The sequence below is a fragment of the Eleutherodactylus coqui genome, chromosome 1 (assembly GCF_035609145.1).
Source record: "Eleutherodactylus coqui strain aEleCoq1 chromosome 1, aEleCoq1.hap1, whole genome shotgun sequence".
Classification (NCBI taxonomy): domain Eukaryota; kingdom Metazoa; phylum Chordata; class Amphibia; order Anura; family Eleutherodactylidae; genus Eleutherodactylus; species Eleutherodactylus coqui.
The window spans coordinates 524574484-524594244 of record NC_089837.1 but is presented as its reverse complement, the minus strand read 5'-3'; the positions used below and the strand labels follow the sequence as shown (position 1 = coordinate 524594244).

Sequence of the window (19761 nt, the reverse complement as noted above, 5' to 3'; positions counted from 1 at the left end):
GTACAAGAATATAACTACTATAATACTGCCCCCTATGTACAAGAATATAACTACTATAATACTTCCTCCTATGTACAAGAATATAACTACTATAATACTGCTCCCTATGTACAAGAATATAACTACTATAATACTGCCCCCCTATGTACAAGAATATAACTACTATAATACTGCCCCCTATGTACAAGAATATAACTACTATAATACTGCCCCCTATGTACAAGAATATAACTACTATAATACTGCTCCCTATGTACAAGAATATAACTACTATAATATTGCTCCCTATGTACAAGAATATAACTACTATAATACTGCCCCCCTATGTACAAGAATATAACTACTATAATACTGCCCCCTATGTACAAGAATATAACTACTATAATACTGCCCCCCTATGTACAAGAATATAACTACTATAATACTGCCCCCCTATGTACAAGAATATAACTACTATAATATTGCCCCCTATGTACAAGAATATACCTACTATAATACTGCCCCCCTATGTACAAGAATATAACTACTATAATACTGCCTCCTATGTACAAGAATATAACTACTATAATACTGCCCCCTATGTACAAGAATATAACTACTATAATACTGCCCCTATGTACAAGAATATAACTACTATAATACTGCCCCTATGTACAAGAATATAACTACTATAATACTGCCCCCCTATGTACAAGAATATAACTACTATAATACTGCCTCCTATGTACAAGAATATAACTACTATAATACTGCCTCCTATGTACAAGAATATAACTACTATAATACTGCCCCCTATGTACAAGAATAGAACTACTATAATACTGCCCCCTATGTACAAGAATATAACTACTATAATACTGCTCCTATGTACAAGTATATAACTACTATAATACAGACCCCATGTACAAGAATATAACTACTATAATACTGCTCCCTATGTACAGGAATATAACTACTATAATACTGCCTCCTATGTACAAGAATATAACTACTATAATACTGCCCCCCTATGTACAAGAATATAACTACTATAATACTGCCCCCTATGTACAAGAATATAACTACTATAATACTCCCCCCTATGTACAAGAATATAACTACTATAATACTGCTCCTATGTACAAGGATATAACTACTATAATACTGCCCCCTATGTACAAGAATATAACTACTATAATACTGCCCCCTATGTACAAGAATATAACTACTATAATACTGCCCCCTATGTACAAGAATATAACTACTATAATACTCCCCCCTATGTACAAGAATATAACTACTATAATACTGCTCCTATGTACAAGAATATAACTACTATAATATTGCCCCCTATGTACAAGAATATAACTACTATAATACTGCCCCCTATGTACAAGAATATAACTACTATAATACTCCCCCCTATGTACAAGAATATAACTACTATAATACTGCCTCCTATGTACAAGAATATAACTACTATAATACTGCCTATATGTACAAGAATATAACTACTATAATACTGCCCCCTATGTACAATAATATAAATACTATAATACTGCCCCCTATGTACAAGAATATAACTACTATAATACTGCCCCCTATGTACAATAATATAACTACTATAATATTGCCCCCTATGTACAAGAATATAACTACTATAATACTGCCCCCTATGTACAAGAATATAACTACTATAATACTGCCCCCTATGTACAAGAATATAACTACTATAATACTGCCCCCTATGTACAAGAATATAACTACTATAGTACTGCCTCCTATGTACAAGAATATAACTACTATAATACTGCCTCCTATGTACAAGAATATAACTACTATAATACTGCCTCCTATGTACAAGAATATAACTACTATAATACTGCCCCCTATGTACAAGAATATAACTACTATAGTACTGCCTCCTATGTACAAGAATATAACTGCTATAATACTGCCCCCTATGTATAAGAATATAACTACTATAATACTGCCCCCTATGTACAAGAATATAACTACTATAATACTGCTCCTATGTACAAGAATATAACTACTATAATACTGCCCCTATGTACAAGAATATAACTACTATAATACTACCCTCTATGTACAAGAATATAACTACTATAATACTGCCCCCTATGTATAAGAATATAACTACTATAATACTGCCTCCTATGTACAAGAACATAACTATATATGATGCAGCCCCCTATGGAGACGTATATGGATTTGTATAATGTAGGGTCATTTTATATCTAGCTGTATCTGCACAGTAGTAGTAATACATATTGGGGTTCTTGCTGATCACATGATGCTCTGGGTTCCCTCTTGGGGTGTCTTGCTGGGTGGAAGTATTTTATATACATAATCAGTCCTATATAGAGCTATCGGTGAGACACATGTAAGTGGATCGTTACAGCTGACTAGTCGGTGGCTTTTCCCAGGGTTGTTCTATTGGCTCTTCAGCTCGGGGTGATTAGTCTGTATCTCATTACATGATGGCTAGAAGAATCGGTCCCTTCTATGTATGTACTGTGTGATCCTCTCTGCGCGGCTCCTGTGACTGGTGAAGCATAGTGTTTGGCACCTTAAAGGGGTTGTCCCGCGCCGAAACGGGTTTTTTTTTTTTTCAACCCCCCCCCCGTTCGGCGCGAGACAACCCCGATGCAGGGAGGTAAAGAAAGCTCACCGGAGCGCTTACCTTAATCCCCGCGCTCCGGTGACTTCTCTACTCACCGCTGAAGATGGCCTCTTCCTCCGTGGACCGCAGCTCTTCTGTGCGGTCCACTGCCGATTCCAGCCTCCTGATTGGCTGGAATCGGCACGTGACGGGGCGGAGCTACACGGAGCTACACGGAGCCCCATAGAAGACTGCAGAAGACCCGGACTGCGCAAGCGCGGCTAATTTGGCCATCGGAGGCCAAAAATTAGTCGGCTCCATGGAGACGAGGACGCCAGCAACGGAGCAGGTAAGTATAAAACTTTTTATAACTTCTGTATGGCTCATAATTAATGCACAATGTACATTACAAAGTGCATTATTATGGCCATACAGAAGTGTATAGACCCACTTGCTGCCGCGGGACATCTCCTTTAAGTACAATGTCATCAACCTTCCTGGAGGAGGGAGGCAACTTGTGAAGTTGCCCTCCTGCCCAGGAAGGGGGGAGGGGGTGGGTGTTGTCAGTTATTGCGCTAGTGCATGTATATAAAGAATACCGCCACATACTGGGGTGTTTTTGCACTTTCGTTTTTTGCTTGCCTCAACATTTTTAGTAAGTGCCAGTGCTGGTGACTCCTGATATCATAGACCTCAGTGCTTACATCACCGCTTCTCTCTGCTTGCCGCAGATCACCAAGCTGAAGGCAGAAGCTCGTCTTGACCTCCTGAGACAGATCGGAGTTTCCGTGGACACGTGGTTAAAGAGCGCCATGAACCAGGTGATGGAGGAGCTGGAGAACGAGCGATGGGCCAGTCTGCCCACCATGATCAACAATGGATCCTCTCACTTGGTACAGTCCTTGATCCCATCTAGTGTTAGGAACATCAGCTCTGAGGTTTTTAAAGGGCACCTGTCACCAATAATTAGATTACTACCTTTCCTGTATATGAGGTGCAAGTTCACTTTAAGAAGCAGAGGTTTGTGAATTACATTGTGTGTTTATACTCCAGTCACCTCCAGGTCTGCATTCACAATTCAGCAAGTTACCACTTGGTGTCATAGAGAGTCAATAATGCACCAGTGCATTATTGACTTCACCGTACTTTGAGATGTGACGTCCTACGGTTGGCAATAAAACCGGAATGCAGCTCTGGATGTGACTGGAGCATTATACAGGCTGTACAAAGTCTTGGAGTGAGTGAAGGTTTCATTAGTCTCTCTTTCTGCTCTATAGTTTATACATTCTGCTTGCTGTCAGTGAATGGAAAATTCTTGTTTGCATCCAGGTGCTCAGAACCTCTCCTGATCTAATACTTCTCACATCTGAGGGTTTGATACAATTGTACCCAATCCTCTTTGAGCTAAATCCATCAGCAGCACAAACTTCTTTCCTGTTGTCATAGTCTGTTACAATGTATCAGTGCAGATATGTGTAGCTCACAGGTTTGTCTAGATGGAACACAATGGTACAAACCCTCAGCTGTGAGAAGTATTGGGTCTGTACAGGCATGTACGATGAACGGCTGACTTGTCAGTAGTTGTGGTGATCGCAGCTGGTTATGTATCCTATAATGGCACTTGTGGCTACATTGTTACGGATCTCACATTGCTGCTGCTGTTCTGGAGCCGTTGTCACACCTTGCACTCCCTGTAACAGTAGAGGCGAGTCCCGTCTGTCGCCCCTCCAGCTGGCATCCTCACGCCGCATAGATATGTATTACCCGGATTGTGGAGATTAACACTTTCCTATATTTGTTTTAGATTTTCTATATACTATTTATGTATCCGGCTCTGACCGTCATGTTTCTGTTTACATATAGAATCTACATGTAAGGCCGCCTGCAGACGGGCGGGTCGGATCCGGCGGCGAGAATTCTCGCCGCGGGACCCGACCCCAGTGCCTGCAGGGAGGAGCGCGTACTCACCCGCGTCTGGCGGCCCCGACTCTTTCAGGTGCTGGCTGCCAAGCAGCCGGCGCATGCGCAGACCGGAGCTGGCGGCCGGGTGAGTGACGTTTCTGTGCGAGGCTCTGCGAGCCCCACACAGAAACAGGACATGCCGCAGTTTGTTTGCTGCACAACATTTCGCGCCGTCTGCATAGGAGTGCGTATTGTAATGCACTCCTATGCAGGCTTTCAGTGGCGGAAATCCTGCGGATAATCCCGCCGCGGGATTTCCGCCCGTGTGCAGGCGGCCTAAAACTAAAGGCTGATACACGCAAGACTATCGCTCCTAATTCGGCCAAACGACTGCCTTTGAGCGATACCCGTTGCGTATAAAGCCTCCCTCACACAGGCGTTTTTGTACAGCGTTTAGCGCTGCTTTTTCAGGACCGCGCCAAACGCTGTACAACGCTCCTCTTCATTTTAATGGGGCTGCTCACACAGGGCTGAGCGCTGCGCTTTGACAGCATCGCATGTTCTATTTTTGGCCGTTTTCAGGCCTGCGTCACGCGTTGAAATGAATGGGCAGCGGTTTCAATGATGCCAACAACGCGGCACAACTTGGTACCACGCTTATGGCATCGCTAAACGCCCTAGCTACACTGCCTGAGTCAAAAAAAAAATTCCATACTCGCCCCTCAGGTGATGCCGCTGTCCGTGGCGGCACTCTCAGGACTTGTCGGCCAGCAGGGGAACTTTTTCTCTGGTGACGGGGATTTGAAATCCCCGCCTCCAACGAGAGATTGCTCTGATTGGTTAAGTGCCGCTAATTGACAGCCCACTCATCCAGCGCTGGCTGTGATTGGCTGAGTCCAGTCACAGCCATTCATTAATTGAATGGCTGTGATTGGACACAACCAGTGCTGGCTCTGATAGGCTCAGCCGGCTGTCATTCAGCAGCGCTTAGCCAATCAGAGCAATCGGCCAGCTTCACAAGATCCCAACAGCAGGAGCGGGGACAGCGACTTCACCTGCTAGGTGAGTATTGATTTTTTTTTTTCTTTCCTTTTATCAGCAGCCTTGGCTGTGCTGTCAGCTAGGCTGAAACGCTGCCATAACGCATGCCAGCGCTGCTGAAACCGGGCGGTATCTGCAGTTGAAAAACGCTGCGTTACTACAAAAGTCTGTGTTCAGGAGGCCTAAATGTGTGCCCCTTGTGCACTTACTCTTCGTTCATCGCTGAGTTCAGCCCGGCATAAAAGCCGTCATCCCTGATGAGAGGGGCGCCATGCTGTGTTCTCCAATCCATACTAAATGTGGCAGCTAGGCTCATTTTTCTATCCAGCCGTTACTCAGACCCCTCTGCACTATGCCAGTCGCTGCATTGGCTGCCCATCCACTGCAGAACTCAATTTAAACTCCTCACCCACAAGCTCTCCCCGGCGCCGCGCCACCATACATCGCCTCCCTACTGTCAGTACACCACCCAGCCCGCTCACTCCGATCCGCTAACGCACTCATACTAAACACCCCTGTAATACGAACCTCACATGCTCGCCTCCAGGACTTCACTAGAGCAGCACCCATCCTCTGGAACGCTCTACCCCAAGGCATCCGGACAATTCCCAATGCACAAAACTTCAGAGGTCTCTTAAAAAAGGCGCCTCTTCAGGGAGGCATACCAAATCTCCTAACCCAGTACCCCTGCCCCTCCCTATGGCTTTCCACACCTTCCACCCTGCCTATCAAATACAACCTCTACTTCTGCATCTCCTTACCACAACACCCAGTTTGCTTTCTAATAACTGATTTCCATATGTAATTCCCCACTGCCTGCCCCCCCACCACCACCACCCCACCTCATCCTTGTACCTCCTGTATCACCCCCACCCCATTTGTTTCACGCTGATGGTATATAACATGTAATTGTTGGTGTATTGTCTATGAATAAATTTGCGCTATACAAATAAAGATTTATTATTATTCTCCACGGGCAGCACTGATAGCATTGTATGCATCCTGCTTCCTGTGGCAAAACAAAAGCAATGTATTTAGAGAACAGACCACCCACTGTTCTCTAAATACATGCAAATGGAGCTAGTTAGCTACTAATGGGATGATTAGCCCATTAGTACCTAATACAAAATAAACACTCAATACTCTCAGTTTCTGACGAATTTTGAGCATTCGTCTTGGCATGTAATTGGACCTTGAGTCACTGTGGACATACATTACTTATCCTGTACTGATCCTGAGTTACATCCTGTGTTATACTCCAGAGCTGCACTCACTATTCTGCTGGTGGAGTCACTGTGTACATACATTACTTATCCTGTACTGATCCTGAGTTACATTCTGTATTATACTCCAGAGCTGCACTCACTATGCTGCTGGTGTGGTCACTGTGTACATACATTACTTATCCTGTACTGCTCCTGAGTGACATTGTGTATTATGCCCCAGAGCTGCACTCACTATTCTGCTGGTGGGGTCACTGTGTACATACATTACTTATCCTGTACTGATCCCGAGTTACATGCTGTATTATACTCCAGAGCTGCACTCACTATTCTGCTGGTGGAGTCACTGTGTACATACATTACTTTTCCTGCACTGCTCCTGAGTTCCAACCTGTATTATACTCCAGAGCTGCACTCACTATTCTGCTGGTGGAGTCACTGTGTACATACATTACTTATCCTGTACTGATCCTGAGTTCCATCCTGTATTATACTCCAGAGCTGCACTCACTATTCTGCTGGTGGAGTCACTGTGCACATACATTACTTATCCTGTACTATACTCCAGAGCTGCACTCACTATTCTGCTGGTGGAGTCACTGTGTACATACATTACTTATCCCGTACTGATCCTGAGTTACATCCTGTATTATACTCCAGAGCTGCACTCAGTATTCTGCTGGTGGAGTCACTGTGTACATACATTACTTACCCTGTACTGATTCTGAGTTCCATCCTGTATTATACTGCAGAGCTGAACTCACTATTCTGCTGATGGAGTCACTGTGTACATACATTACTTATCCTGTACGGATCCTGAGTTACATCCTGTATTATACTCCAGAGCTGCACTCACTATTCTGCTGGTGGAGTCACTGTGTACATACATTACTTATCCCGTACTGATCCTGAGTTTCATCCTGTATTATACTCCAGAGCTGCACTCAGTATTCTGCTGGTGGAGTCACTGTGTACATACATTACTTACCCTGTACTGATCCCGAGTTACATGCTGTATTATACTCCAGAGCTGCACTCACTATTCTGCTGGTGGAGTCACTGTGTACATATATTACTTATCCCGTACTGATCCTGAGTTACATCCTGTATTATACTCCAGAGCTGCACTCACTATTCTGCTGGTGGACTCACTGTGTACATATATTACTTACCCTGTACTGATCCTGAGTTCCATCCTGTATTATACTCCAGAGCTGCACTCCAATGTGAATGTTAAAGAAAAACCTTATACCATCCTCCCCTCTATGTATCCCTTACTACTTCCTAATGTACATTGGTAGGCCATCGTGTTTGCTGTGGAGATGCAGACATCTCTATCAGTTACTCTGCAAATAATAACAAAGTTTGCAAAAGTCTACACCGCCTATAAAAATCACTCCTAAAAAGTTCTAGAAATGTATTTTTTGAACGTCATGAGTTTTACTATTTGCTCTGTGAAGAGGTGAATCTACAGAAATGTCCTGCGCTCATCAAGTCATGTGACTCAGCAGGCCGCCGCGCTCTTCCGTGGTCTCTGAATGCCGCCGTTCACTGCGATCTCTTATTGGATGATTCTACTTCTCTACATTAGCAGTTAGTGAAGCGTCTTCCATACGGCTCGCTTAACGGAGACGTCCGGAAACTTCTTTCAGTAGTTTTCGTTCAATGAAGGCGTTGCAGGGAGTCCTGGACAATCGCCTTCCGGCATAGTCGCTGTCGTAGACGTTACGTTGTCATTAACTTAGAGTTAAAGTGAAATTCTTTAATTATCTTCCGCAAACTGCAGCTTCTAAATCAGGACGAAGCCAAAGAGTCTCCTGATGTGTCCGCAGGACATTGATTATGTCCAGGGCGGTGCAAAACCGTAATGGGTAGGGATGTGCAGAGGTGCCCCAAGCCTTATACTGCCTGAGACGAAGTGTGAAATGGCACCCCCCACAGGCACACACAAAAAAAACACTGACTTTACTGGCTATTAAGAGTGTCAATATGCAAGATACTCAGCAAATACTTGAGCCATTGAGACTTGTCTGAAGTGACAGAGTAATAGCGCCCCCCAAGTGGTAATGGTGACCCCATTATTGGCCACAGTAGTAATGGTGACCCCCTATAGTGGTCGCAGTACTAATAGTGAACTTCATAGTGGTCCCAGTATTCTTTTCCCCCGCAGCGGCCCCAGTAGTAACAGTGACCCCCACAGTGGCCCTACAAAAGAGAAAAAAAGGAAAAACACCAGCTCACCAACCAATCTTCCCAGAGGACAGAAACACTAGACCAGACACAGCAAGGATCCAAAAAAGAAAAAAGGCCCAGCTCATCCAATGGGAAAAAGTTATAAAAACACTAAACTTCTAAAAAAAAAAAAAAATTGAGGTCAGAAATATGTATGTGGGTTTTGGGTTTTTTCGTGTTTATGGTCATTTTTGGTCTACACTACCTCAATTTTTTTTTAGAAACGTGTTAAATTAAGGTTTAGTGCTTTTATAAACGTTTACTATTGAGTGAGCTGGACTCCAGAATTTAATGTCCCCAGTAATAGGCCTAAAACAGCAACCCGATAAGCACTGAACTCTCTATCCGCAGCCCTCTTCTGACCCTTCCCCCAGCATCCAATAATGCACATGGCGGGGAGAAAGGTCTGGGATCACATGAGTCATGTTATAAATTAACACCCCACCTCCCAATAATATCTCCATTGTGGTTGTCCAACAATAGTTGCCTTTCATTGGCTGTTACTGTTTGCAAAACAAAATTAACCATACTCTTCTTTAATGACCCTTTTGAAAGACCCGGTCAACCTCAACCCAGTGGAAGACCAACCCAAACCACAATGTTGGGCTGTAATGGTTTCTTGTGCCATGTAATTCCCGCAGTAAAAGTTTTTGAGCTCCTCAACTTTTTACCCCTTGTGGAGGTCAATGGAAACATTGAGTGATGGCCATCCACTTCTCTGGAGCAGGAATATTTTTGCATGATCCTTTGAACGTCTTAATTTCTGACTACTGATGTACCCCTAAACCAGAGATTTCCATAAACCTCTAGATCCAGAATGTACTGGCTGTAGAGGTCTAGTGAGTTTCATACCACTTTGGAGCTCATTTACTTCGTTCTTGAGTGGACGGTCGGTCTCATTGAGTTTAAAGGAAGCACCACTGGCCTCAGTTGTGAAACCTTGAAGTCCATAAAAGCCAGTGGGACCTAATCCCTTCGTGGTAGATATCTCCTAAACCTTTTCTTGCTTTTCCTCAATGCCGTGGGCCTGCATGCCATTCCTTGACACACGGTAGGTGGGGGCTTGTTGGATTTTGCATTGGGAATTCTTAGCGTCTAGTTTCGTCTCTGGATGATGGGTTCATTACGATCTTTATGGAGGATATTATGCCAGCAGAAACCAGGCCTGTCCTCGGAAAACTCAAGCAGAATTAATTGGGTGAGGCTTCAGTTCATAAATAAGAGGTTGTGCACCTTTAACATCTTCTGGTTCATTAAGGCCATCTGGTAACTAATGTTTCTCCATGTGGAGAGCCTTATAGGCCGCGCAAAGCTCCCTGGCAAATAATGGAATAACATCTCTACAGTGCCACCTATTAGAATGTAGCTACCAAACCCTACCGAATACCCCTAGAGCTGTCTGTACAGGGGTATTCTGATTTAAGTATATCCCTAGTCATGCCTGTTAAAATGTTGAATATTGATTTAAAGGGAAGTTACTTTCCAAATGGTGGCGCTGTGGAGGATTCCATCACTTATTTGCTTAGCTTTTTCCCCAGTAGCATCGCATGGCCTGTAAGACTTTCCACAAGGAGAAACATTAGCCACCAGATATGCCTGAAGTATTCAGAAGATGGTAACGGTGCAGCACATTGCCTTTAAGTATGGATTGCAGCATCATCCAGTGAATTCTGCGTGGGTTATTCGGGGACAGGCCTGTTTTTTCCGGCAGAATATCATTGGTAAAGATCGTAACTGTTCTGTCCTGCAGAGATGGAAGCTGAAGATCCTGGTTTCCAATGCACAATCTATCAACCCTCAACCATGTATCAGTTCTAATACTTGGGTCCCTTGGAACCCTTCGGAGCCCGGGTGTGAGTGCAGCCTCTGCCCTCTCTTTAGCTACGTCCCTGCCATGCTCTATACAGACTGCAGACCTGAAGCCCCTCTCCATTCTTCAGCTTGTTGTTTTGCCTGTAACTTATTTCTTTTGTGGTTTGCCCTTTTTGCTTTTTCCAAAAAATTTTGAGCATCTCAGCAGCCACATATTTCTGGGATTAACACAAGAAGCAACAACACGTTTTATAGGCTATCTCGAAAAATGTGAGCGTCTATAGCCAAGGTGAACAAGCCTTCTCGACTGCTCAGCAGCAGACTGAGAATTCCTGGAGCCAAGTATGTGTTTTTGGAAATCCGTACACAAAAGCATTTAAAAAATGCCCAGGAAAAGTTGGAGGCTCTGATATATTTTTTTTGCTAGATCTTTCTGTTACTAATGTAGAAGTCCATATTGGGTAGGGTTTATTTTTCTCCTTATTAAGCCTTTTTGCTTATAATTCAACTTTCTTCTTTTGGTTGTGTATAGGGGAACGCGGACCTGGACAGGGAGGATGGCGAGGAGCTTGAGGACAGCATGGATGCTTTTGATGACAGCAGCTCCAGTCCTTCAGGAACACTGAGGAATTATCCCTTGACGTGTAAAGTCATCTACTCTTACCAGGTCTGTGCATCTAAAGGACAACCACTGTCTGAAGTAGCCATGAGCAATATGGGCCAACTATAGAGGCAGACCGTGCTTCTGTTAAGAGTCCTTTGGAGAGAAGTCCTGATGGTTGGCCCTATTCTAATTTACAGAAGACCTATTAGGACATATGAACATCACAGAACGGGGACCCTTCATTTATGTTCCAGAGCAGAAAGTCATTCACTTAGAGCGGTTGCTGTCCTGGTAGACCTCTTGCTGTCCTGGTAGACCTCTTGCTGTCCTGGTAGACCTCTTGCTGTCCTGGTAGACCTCTTGCTGTCCTGGTAGACCTCTTGCTGTCCTGGTAGACCTCTTGCTGTCCTGGTAGACCTCTTGCTGTCCTGGTAGACCTCTTGCTGTCCTGGTAGACCTCTTGCTGTCCTGGTAGACCTCTTGCTGTCCTGGTAGACCTCTTGCTGTCCTGTTGATATTAGAGGTTGGCCGTTCATGTGAAGGGACGCCCTGTAATACTAGATTTTTCCCTATGGCCGCTACAGAAGAAATGTTGGGCTGGCCATTCCTCCACCCAGAAAGATCAGCTGTTTGCCAAGGGTGCCAAGAGCGGGACTCGGGGTGATCAGATAATTTCTTTAAGCCTTGCATTCTCATAGGGGTTCTACATTTTTGAACAACCCCTTTAAAGAATATTATTGTTTCGACTCCATTCACATCCAAAGTAATTTCTGTTTTCCTGTTTCATTGCGTCGTGGGAGCAGAGATGATGGCTACACAGTTAAAGGGTTTGTGCAGGGGCATAACTAAAGGCTCAGGGGCTCTGATGCAAAAGGTGAGCTGAGGCCCCCTCTCTATCTGTATCTGTACCCGTACCCATACCTAAACCATGCTGCACAGAGGCATAACTTGAAGCTTCTGGGTCCCAATGCAAAACCTGTAACAGGGCCCCAACTATAATGCTTTATTCATAGTACTGGGCTCCCTATATGGAGAAGAGAGGCCTTATGGGCCCCCTAAGGCTCCTGGGCCCGGGTGCAACCGCATCCCCTGCACCCTCTATAGTTATGCCCCTGGGTTTGTGCAAGGAGGTAAAATACCCAATCCAGCAGCATCTGAATCTGCGCTTCCGACATGTTGCCAACACTGGGTTACATGGTAGGACCCTTCCGTTGGCTGAGACATCATACCGAGGGGCTGGCTGTTTGGCTCATTTCAATAACTAAGCCAGCCCACTTCTCTGCATTGACCGTGACTGACAAGGGGGGCTTGGCTTAGCTATTAAAGTAAGATGAACAGTTAGCCCCCTGCTATGGCCTAATCGGTTATAGAAGGGCCAAACCTTGTCACCCAGTGTCAGAACCAGGCCTAAAATGAAGGTTACGGCATTGCTGGCCTAGATAAGTATTTGACCTTCCTGGGTTAACCCTTTAAAGACCGTTAGGCCACATGTCTGACTCTGGGGACAAATTAAACCCAAGTCCACTGAGAACTGGCTGATTATGCATTTGCTTTGAGTTTAGAATGGAGAAGAGGTAATGTTAGACATAGTGGGGGGGCTCTTTAAAATGTGTGACTTGTTGGCTTTGCAGAGTTGGAGGAAATAACAGATCATTTATTTGTCAGTAATATTAGAAAGTAGCCGAGTCGGATAAGAAGATGGTCCGGTCAGGAAACCAGGCAGATAAGCTCCTCTATATAAAGCCCCCTCCTGTCTCTCTCTGCCCCGCAGGCGTCTCAGCCAGACGAGCTGACCATAGAGGAACATGAGATGCTCGAAGTAATAGAAGACGGAGATATGGAAGACTGGGTCAAGGTATGTTCTAAAGTTTTTGGAAATGTTTTGCCCCATTCTTCATAACTACAGTTGTTGAGTAACCGTTTTGGATCTTGGGTGTACCATCAGCAGCTCCAAGTCTTTGAAGCTAAAGGGGTAAATTCCCCTCAGACGCTCTGGGACCTTTTTTTTAATGTTTTTCTTTTTGGGGGGCAAGAGGAAATTGACTACTCTAGAACAAGGGTGTCGAACTCTTTTTCACCGAGGGCATCATCAGTATTCGGATTGTCTTCTAAGGGCTGTATGTAAGGTCTCATTCACGCGGGCATATTTGAACTCCATATTACACGCATATTTCTTACGCATATAATACGGACCATCGATTTGTATTGGGGTTATGCCCACTGGTCTTGAGTTTGACACATGCTCTAGACTGCCTGAATCGCTGCCTCTGATACCCGAGATGAAATGGTTAAACAGTCAACAACCCAAACAATTTTTTTAAGCTCCAACAATAATCATTCAAAATTCAAACATTTGCTTTTTTTTTTTTCTTTTAGTAGTGACTTTTGTTATATTTATGGCATTTATTATCATCTGAGTAACTTTGCAGCCCGGACCATAGACAACAGAATGCTTCCACTGCAAAGATCTACCATACTGTGGGAAATTCTGTTCAATGCAGACTAGTTTTTTTTTTTTTTTTTTAATTTAACCATCCTGTTGCCGCACTTAAAGGGGTTGTCCCGCGGCAGCAAGTGGGTCTATACACTTCTGTATGGCCATAATAATGCACTTTGTAATATACATTGTGCATTAATTATGAGCCATACAGAAGTTATCAAAAGTTTTATACTTACCTGCTCCGTTGCTGGCGTCCTCGTCTCCATGGTGCCGACTAATTTTCGGCCTCCGATGGCCAAATTAGCAGCGCTTGCGCAGTCCGGGTCTTCTGCTGTCTTCAATGGGGCCGCTCGTGCAGAATGCCGGCTCCGTGTAGCTCCGCCCCGTCACGTGCCGATTCCAGCCAATCAGGAGGCTGGAATCGGCAATGGACCGCACAGAAGAGCTGCGGTCCACGGAGGGAGCAGACCCCGGCGGCCATCTTCAGCAGGTGAGTATGAAGACGCCGGACCGCCGGGATTCAGGTAAGCACTCTCCGGTTTGTTTTTTTAACCCCTGCATCGGGGTTGTCTCGCGCCGAACGGGGGGGGGGGGTTAAAAAAAAAAAAAAAAACCCGTTTTGGCGCGGGACAACCCCTTTAAGATATGAAATCCCTATCCTGCATCAGTTTTGGCTCTTTTGGTGCCAAAGGAAGTGGTCAGTTTGGTTACATGATGCCTTCTTTTTGAAATCCTTAAAGACCTTCATTTCCAAAAACAACAGTAGTCATTGACCGCCGGTGTTAGCTTCCCGCTCGGCTTGGGACCTCATTATAGGTTTGGTGACTTGGCTTGGCCATGCGGAGGAGCATTGATAGACAAAACCTCAGATCTAGAACCATTCCTGGAATTTTGGTGGAACCACTTAAGTCGAGGCTCCCCAAACTGATCCAGAATTTTGGATCACCCAACACCTAAGCTTAATTCTTTATCATGCACTTGACATTAAATAGGATTGTGCGCAAATCTACTTCTACCATGTATGTCTCGTATGTGGACTGGTGGCCTCAGGGGCTCCCAATCTCATAGGGAGCTGTAGACTAGCTGATGAAGTCTACTGCATGTGAGTTGTTGCCCATGGGGTTTATTCTCGTACCAGTTCCTCTACTGAATACTCTTCTCTATTTCCAATCAAGGCAAGAAATAAATCTGGGCAAGTCGGCTACGTCCCTGAAAAATATCTCCAGTTCCCTACATCAAACAGCCTCTTGAGCATGCTGCAGTCCCTGGCTGCCCTAGACAACCGGTCTCACACGTCCAGTAATTCTAACGACGCTGAAATGGCCTCCGGGAGCATGAACGGCGACACAAGCGGTAACTATGATAGCCAGAAAACGTTCTACATATGCTTGTATGTAACTCATGGTAGTGGCATTGTGAACAAGGTCTCTACTACTCAACAGGAAGTTCCCATGGGTGAAGAGGAAGAGTCAATGAGATACATTTTTCACCCATGGTGCCTTGGTGTATTAAGTCTCGTTCTGTAAACAGTCCTTGCTTAATGGGTTTAATGAGTGGGAGGAGCTCTGAAGTCTACCTCCACACTGGCCCGTTGTAAAATTCTAAACTATAGCTGCTGCCCATGGCCAAAATGACAGCTACTAATACAATGACCCCAAATCATGTTGGGTTTGCCCTAGTGCCTTTTGGCTCTTGCTATGTTATGGGAATGTTACGTCATGGTATCCAGGATACACTGTCACACGAGTTGGTGAAATGGTGCTACACGTGAAACCTTAGTCTTAGAGGGTAGTTCTACCCTGTTCTGTACCACAAGGTACACTGCCCGGGGGGAGGGGGGAGGGGCAGTGCATAACATGAAGCACATGGGCGCCAATGCAAATTGTCTAACCGCTCCCCTCCTTAATGTGGGCACCATATTTTATATATTTGTTAAAATTTTTGAATCTGGTACCTTACTGTAAATTTTGAGAATGATGATGAAGGAATTAGGGCTGATCTTTCAGTTTTAATTAGAATATAACTATTTTTTATCTAATTGTCCCAATACCATGTTGGGTGCAGTAATCTGGGGCAGTGCCGCTCAGCCCCATTCACTTCAGTGTTGCTCAGCTGCAATACCAGACCCAGCCCGTGGACAAGTGTGGCGCTGTATTTAAAATCTTTACCGCACATACTGTACGTAGCGATTATCTGACTAATGAATTTTCCTATCAAACAATTAAAAAAAAACTTTCCTCCTCAGTGTGTTTTGTGAAAGCACTTTACGATTATGACGGCCAAACAGAAGACGAGCTGTCGTTCCCCGAGGGGGCCATCATCCGAATCTTGAACAAGGAGAATCAGGACGATGACGGATTCTGGGAGGGGGAATTCAATGGCCGTATCGGAGTTTTCCCTTCGGTGCTGGTGGAAGAGTTGAGCGGGTCAGAGAATGGTGACACTCATTGGATGGAAGACATTCAGGTACGAGGGCGAGACCTTAATCATTGATCATGGGAAATATTTGTGATCCTGTGGATAAAGGAACAGTCGTCTGATAGTTTTTATTTTTTTTGTCTTTTGTTTTTGCAAATAAGGGAGATAGAACAATACCTCCACAGTGCCACCTATTGGAAGGCCACATTCCTGCAAGTCAATGTTAGACTCGTTATACAAGCCTTGTAACAATGACAAGGAATTGAAAGCCAAGCCAAAATCCATACACAGACAGCTGTTTCGGGGGGGAGGGGGGTTGTCCCTCATCAGTGTGTAGTAGGTTCCTGGCTTGGCTAGCGAGAGGCCTGTGATGTGGGTCAGGAACGCTATCTTTTTTGTGTTTCGTTTTGTTTTTCGGGGGGTCTGTTTTTTTGTTTTGTTTTTTTCTTAGTTCTGGCAATATTTTTTTTTTTTTATTTACACATTTTTTTTTCCACCTATATTGAAAAACTTAAAATGTAACTATTTTTCTACCGCAGGTATCCCCTTCCCCGAAGCCACAGAATCCTCTCCCACCACTTCCCCTGTATGACCAGCCTCCCACCAGCCCCATATTCAGTCCAGACAAGAGGAGCTCCCTATATTTCCCCAGATCGCCAACCTCTGTGACCGGTAAGGCTTAGATGCAACCTGATGGGAGGAAATAATTTGGACTATTTCCAAAATTGAGCAAACTTTTTTTTTTTTTTTCCTGTTGCCATTCTTCACAATGGGATTTTGTGTAATGTGAAGCTTCTTCTAGGGCACCGTTCTGGGTGAAGCCCCCCCCCCATGCCCGATTGTTGCCTCAATGCTGGAAGCCAGATGCTGTTTGTATATAGATAATGGGGATGATCTGCCTGTTCACCGGGGCTTTGGGGCCTCCGTTGGTCTGACAGCTGAGCAATCCAGATAAATGGTCACTGTGGGGGATGACACTAGCAGCCACGATGGATCCATGGTGTTGGAGGCGGGATTGTCATTTTTTTTTTCTCTTTTAATTTGTGAATTTTTGCCAAATTGTAGAGAATTTCTACACTTTTTTGCATGTGGGAGGTAAGGGAGGAATTCCATTTTGGAAAACTTTTCTGTCTTTCGTCGAATTGGATGCATATTTTGGCAACCATCAAGCTGAAACCTGAAGCGGACACTTTGTTTTTCTGTACCAACCTGTTTCTTTTTCTTTAGAAAATAATCTAAATCTAGAATCGCCATCCACATCGCAGCCGCCGCGGATCCCCAGCGATGGATACCAGAGCAAGTTACGGCCGGTAAGCGTGCTGCAGACTCTGTGGGCGGCAACTTTAATTCACTTTTTAGTTCATTTACAATTTTTTTTTTTCTTACTTTGACATTTACTCAGTAAACTTTATTTGCAACCGATAAAATTTGGATAAGATTACAAAAATGTGACGACTTTTTGGGAAAAATCTCAGCATTCCCGCCTGCAGGTTATTTTTGGTATTGCAGCTCAGCCCCACGGACATCAATGAACATGATCGCAGTACGCTGGACGCATCTTGTGCATCTAGAAGGTTCGTACTTTTTTGATATGACAGGTTTGTAATCTCACTTTTTTGATTCCAGGTTCGAGCAGCTCCGCCTCCCCCAACACAGGCTCACCGTCGCCCCCCAGAGAAGGCAGAAGATGTGGAAATTACGTTGGTTTAACAACGGCATCCAGAATCTCTGCTGCAGCCATGGTCCAAATGAGTCATTTGGTCCGTAAACTTTTCTGCACCTTGTGCGCATCCAGACCCTGGAGGACGGGAGAGAAGAGACACAACATATCGGGGACGTTTTGTGCCTTTTTTTCTTTTTTTTTTTTTTTTTAATTGCTGTTTTAATAATCATATCCCAGCCTCCCTTATCAGACAGTAATGGGGGTCTACCGTGCAATCCGACAGCGTGTGGATCGCAGTGGAACGTCCACCGGAGAACACAAGGAGGAGTCTAGCCAGGCCCTTAGGATTGTTTTCTTGGGTGTTTTTTCTCTGCACCTGTTTGTAGAGTTGCGATGTTTTTGGGTTTTACTTCCTATTCCTTGTTTGGCAATGTTCATACTTGGCGGATTGCTGCCGATTTGCAGTGCTGTTTTCAATACCGCATCGACGCCTAATGGAAAAATTAGCACGCTGCGGATCTTCAGAACGAATTTCACCCTTTTAATGTACAGCATGAAATCCGCGGTGAATCTGCAGCGCAGTCCGCGGCAAAATCTGCTTGTTACACGCGTGGATTTTACTGTGGACTGGCCGAGGATCCGTAAGAAAAAAAAATCTGCCACGTCTGAATTCACCGTTATATTGCTGCAAGCTCAAGGCATGAGTATTAACCCTTTCCAATCCAATTTTGGATCCAGGGTTTCCTAAAAGGCTTTCTCTTTTTGCTGTTATACAATGGTGCCATCTGCTGGCTAAAGCCAGTGTGTGTGCACCAGAGAGGCTCCGACAATGGAGTGGCTGCCAATAGACGGTAAGAATACCCTGTCGGGCGTCTTCTGACATTGGAGCTGTACAAACTTCAATCAGAATGTAGGAAGATGTCAGACAGTGGATTGGAAAGGGTTAAAGGGCAACTCCACCCTCCAGAATCCATGAACTGATGGATTAAAAAAGGTGTATATATGTATATCGAACAACATCTGTAGCTAATATTTAGTTTATTTTTGAAATTTTCTATTGTAGAAATTTCTGGTTTCATATTTTTTTTAGAGTTTTTTTTTTTCCTTTTATCTTAAAAAAAAAAAAAAAAATCCTAAGAAAATTAAAAAGAAATTCTAAAAAGTAAGACAATTTTAAACTAAAAATTATTACGTTTTTTTATTTCAGGGTTATTTTTTACATTTTAGTACATTTTTATTTTAGAATTTGTTTATATTGCAGAATTTTTCTTTTTAACTTTTTTTCATTAATTGTTACAATATAAAAAAAGTTCTAAAATAAAAAATGTTTAAGATATAAATTCTAAACTATATAAAGAATTTCTAAAATAAAAACTTTTATTTTAGAATTTTTTAAACTTTTTTTTATTTTCTTTAAGATCTCTGAAAATATATACCTTTTTTTTATCCTTTCATGGATTCTGGCTGTCTTTACCCCACCGCTCGCGCCATGTGATGCCTGGACTTGCGGTGTGGGCTGTGCCATGTGACCCTCGTTATAGGGTGGAATGACGATATGTGTGAACTGGGCAGGTGTTCCGGTAGTTTCTCTACCACTGCTGTGATTGACCCGTAAGGTTGCACCTAATAGGGAGGGCGCGAAGAGGTACCTCCCAGCTCCCGTACCGAGGCTCGTAGTCAGTCCTCCTACCATATGTGTTAGTACAGTATATTACTGTGTTCATAGGAATGTGTGATACAAAATATCTGGTTTCTTCAGTGATCTGTATATTGTTAAGAAGTAATCCGTTGATGCCCGCTCCTACCGCGCAGATAGCGGACGGC

General features: G+C 44.0%; 1 protein-coding gene across 5 annotated transcripts in view; it reads left to right on the top strand.

Moving 5' to 3' along the window:
- The window catches only part of FCHSD2 (FCH and double SH3 domains 2), a 140539-nt gene extending 121493 nt beyond the window's left edge, over positions 1-19046 (top strand). For 4 of the 5 annotated variants that reach the window (XM_066588308.1, XM_066588305.1, XM_066588306.1 and 1 more), the window contains 8 exons: positions 3334-3495; positions 11345-11479; positions 13188-13271; positions 15032-15209; positions 16102-16322; positions 16814-16946; positions 17502-17584; positions 17901-19045. In XM_066588308.1, the coding sequence (XP_066444405.1) occupies positions 3334-3495; positions 11345-11479; positions 13188-13271; positions 15032-15209; positions 16102-16322; positions 16814-16946; positions 17502-17584; positions 17901-17984 (1080 nt within the window). In that variant the 3' untranslated portion in view covers positions 17985-19045. Of the gene's footprint in view, positions 1-3333; positions 3496-11344; positions 11480-13187; positions 13272-15031; positions 15210-16101; positions 16323-16813; positions 16947-17501; positions 17585-17900 lie in introns of all 5 variants that reach the window. The other variant, XM_066588307.1, reaches the window with a different exon arrangement.
- Positions 19047-19761: the final 715 nt, after the last annotated feature.